Below are 2663 nucleotides of genomic sequence, written 5' to 3' on the forward strand. Positions count from 1 at the left end.
CTATCTGACCCCCAGGAAGATTATTACAGTCTGCATGGAAGATGAACCCCAATCTGCAATTTGGGTTGCAGTGATTTATTGAGCAATTAATTATATCCCACTCAAAAAGGATCAAGGAATTTAAAATCTGGATGTAGAGGCTAAAGATAACAGTTTCCTTCTATGTGGGGAGTCATAGCCTAGTGTGTGTAGTTCCCTCTAGTCTCCTCAACCACCCAGTTCAAAATTCCTTTGATACCACAACTATTAATCCCCATTTGAAAGTTAGTGAAATATATATGCAAACAAGAATCCAGAAGTAGTTGAATCACAGCCCAGGGGTGTGGAAGTGAGCAGGTGTAGTGAAGCACATAGGATCTGTGCTTTCCCCAGGCTATCTGCTCAGGGATCCCATTGGCGTCTCTTCTAGCCTGAGCTCACATATAAGCATGCACTGTTGATGCTGAGCCTTGAGTGCCCTGTCCTGCTCTCTGCTGCTCTCTTAACCTGGGATCCCACTGCCATGGGGAAGCACTTCATCCTGCTCCTGCTGGGCCTCTCTCTAGTGGTGGGCTTCCTGCAAGGTGAGATCCTGGCAGATGTAAGATGCCATTGCTAGTGGGTAGACATCCATGGAAGGGCATTGGGTTTGGGAGGCCAGGAATAAGATATAGGACCTGACTACTTTTATACATGGACCCCACAGCCTTTGGCTCCATTTCCTCACCTCTCAATCCTTCCCTTCCCTCTGTTTTACACAGTATGGGCTTCTCCTATTCCTCCTCCTCTTCGTCGTGCCTCTGCTCCTGGTGTCCTTTCTCCTGGTTGTTTGGTTCACCTCTTTGTTCTTAGCAAACATCATTTCCTCCAACTTACCTGTGTGGAGGCCTAAAATTATATTGGAAATGATGTAAGGAAGGTTTATGGCAGGATGGAGATAAGAAAGTAATGGGAACACTTGTCTGCTCATAGGAGGTAGACTCAAGCTCCCTACGCCAGAACTTTGATCTTATTTCTCACAACCCAGTCCATTTACAATATTTGAAGTGGAGAAACTTGGCTCTTCTCAAATCCTTCCTAGGGTTTAAGGTCGTGGGCTACCCTTTAGAGGTCAGTTCCTCCTACATCCAGCTCTTTCCTTTGTTTCTTCTTCATTGATGATAGCAATAGGCTTAGCTCCTGCCCAATGCTTGATGGGGTGCTCTGAATGAACCTCTTATATTTGGTTTTGTCTTCTCAGCTCTAACATGCTTGCAGTGTGACATGCTAAACTCCGATGGAGAGTGTGAGAAAGGAGAAAGCACGTGTGAGGCTAAAGATGGACAGGAATGTGGCATAATGGTAGTGTCTAAAGGTATGTCAAGAATGGGAGATCTTGGGTGACCATGTTTGTTACTCAGGCATGAATGAGCCCTCTTTACACTCCTGAGGAAAAAGCAGAAACTGTGGAAGGCTGTGTTTCTGTGTAAATTCAGACGAATTCTTTCCATTTGGTACTGGTTGTCTACCCTTCTTTGCCAGATGAAGATACTTTTTTAAGTGGGGTCTCTGCATGGCCTTTATAGCTTTCTGGAAAACATATTCAGGGGTGTGAGGATTTGAACTGAAAAATTCCAGTAAGTAATTTGGGAATGGAAGGCATGCCTGCAAGCCAGATTACAGAATAATAGGTGGTAACTATTATCACCTCAGTGTGGCTGGCATTCTTTTCACCAGGGAGCCTAATTCTCCTTATTTTCTGAGACTCTGAATTTACAAATATTTAGGGCTAACCATTGTTATTTTTCTTGCACAGGTTATGATATCCTGTTTGGGCAGCAGGATTGCTCTTCTAATTGTTTAAATAAGACTTTCAACCATCATGACCTCACACTGGACTTTACATGTTGCAACGATCAATCTTTGTGTAATGAGTTTTAGAGGCTGGGCCTTTCCTTGCCCTGATCTGCTGCAGGTGAGTCCTTATTCTTTCCCTGTGCTCTCAAGGCTCATGAGCCTGAACCATCTATTCCCTGCACTGCCCAAGCCCTGACACCTGCCTGGATCAGCATCAGCTGTTGATGAGTCAATAGTTCAGTTAGGAATAGAGCAATGCTCTCTGCTCCCCATCTCCCAACTACTGCCTTTCAGATTTTTTCCTTTCTTTTCTTCATCCATCCTTCAATCACTAACGGATATTTGCCAAACTTTCCCCTATTCATGTCATTTTTATTTTATCAACAGTGGTTTAATATTAGTGAATATTACAGAGCTCACATCCCTTTGTGAACCTTCAGGTTAGTGGTGCCTCTTCTGCAAAGGTTCTAGGAGACATTACTTCCAGTATCTCACTCCATTCTTATTCACTGAATGGAAGACATATGCTATCTGGTTTCTCACTGCTATGACCTGAGTAAAATAATATAATGGAGTGATGATCAAGCTTAGTTCCTGATTTTAGAAATTGTCATCGTGTTGAAGAGGATGTAGAGGACCAGAGCTATTCACATCATGCATGTAGGATTCATAGCTGAGCAGAGACCGGACAGGATACACCCTCCAAGCCCTCAGCCCATGTTTTCTCCATTTTAGTCTCTATTTTATAATGTACCCAAAATTTAAATGTATTTATGGCTTCAATAGATTAATTAGGTCAGAGACTTCATATCCTAACCATGTCCAGAAATGTGACCGACACACCCAGA

General features: G+C 43.3%; 1 protein-coding gene across 1 annotated transcript; it reads left to right on the plus strand.

The window, feature by feature from the left end:
• The first annotated feature begins 502 nt into the window (after nucleotides 1–502).
• LOC101988109 (secreted seminal-vesicle Ly-6 protein 1-like) lies at nucleotides 503–1899 on the plus strand. Its single transcript, XM_005347031.1, has 3 exons — nucleotides 503–563; nucleotides 1220–1333; nucleotides 1775–1899. The coding sequence occupies exons 1-3, from the start codon at nucleotides 503–505 to the stop codon at nucleotides 1897–1899; spliced, it is 300 nt and encodes a 99-aa protein (XP_005347088.1).
• The last annotated feature ends 764 nt before the right edge of the window (nucleotides 1900–2663 follow it).

Source organism: Microtus ochrogaster, chromosome 5, assembly GCF_000317375.1.
Source record: "Microtus ochrogaster isolate Prairie Vole_2 chromosome 5, MicOch1.0, whole genome shotgun sequence".
In the NCBI taxonomy this organism is placed as follows: domain Eukaryota; kingdom Metazoa; phylum Chordata; class Mammalia; order Rodentia; family Cricetidae; genus Microtus; species Microtus ochrogaster.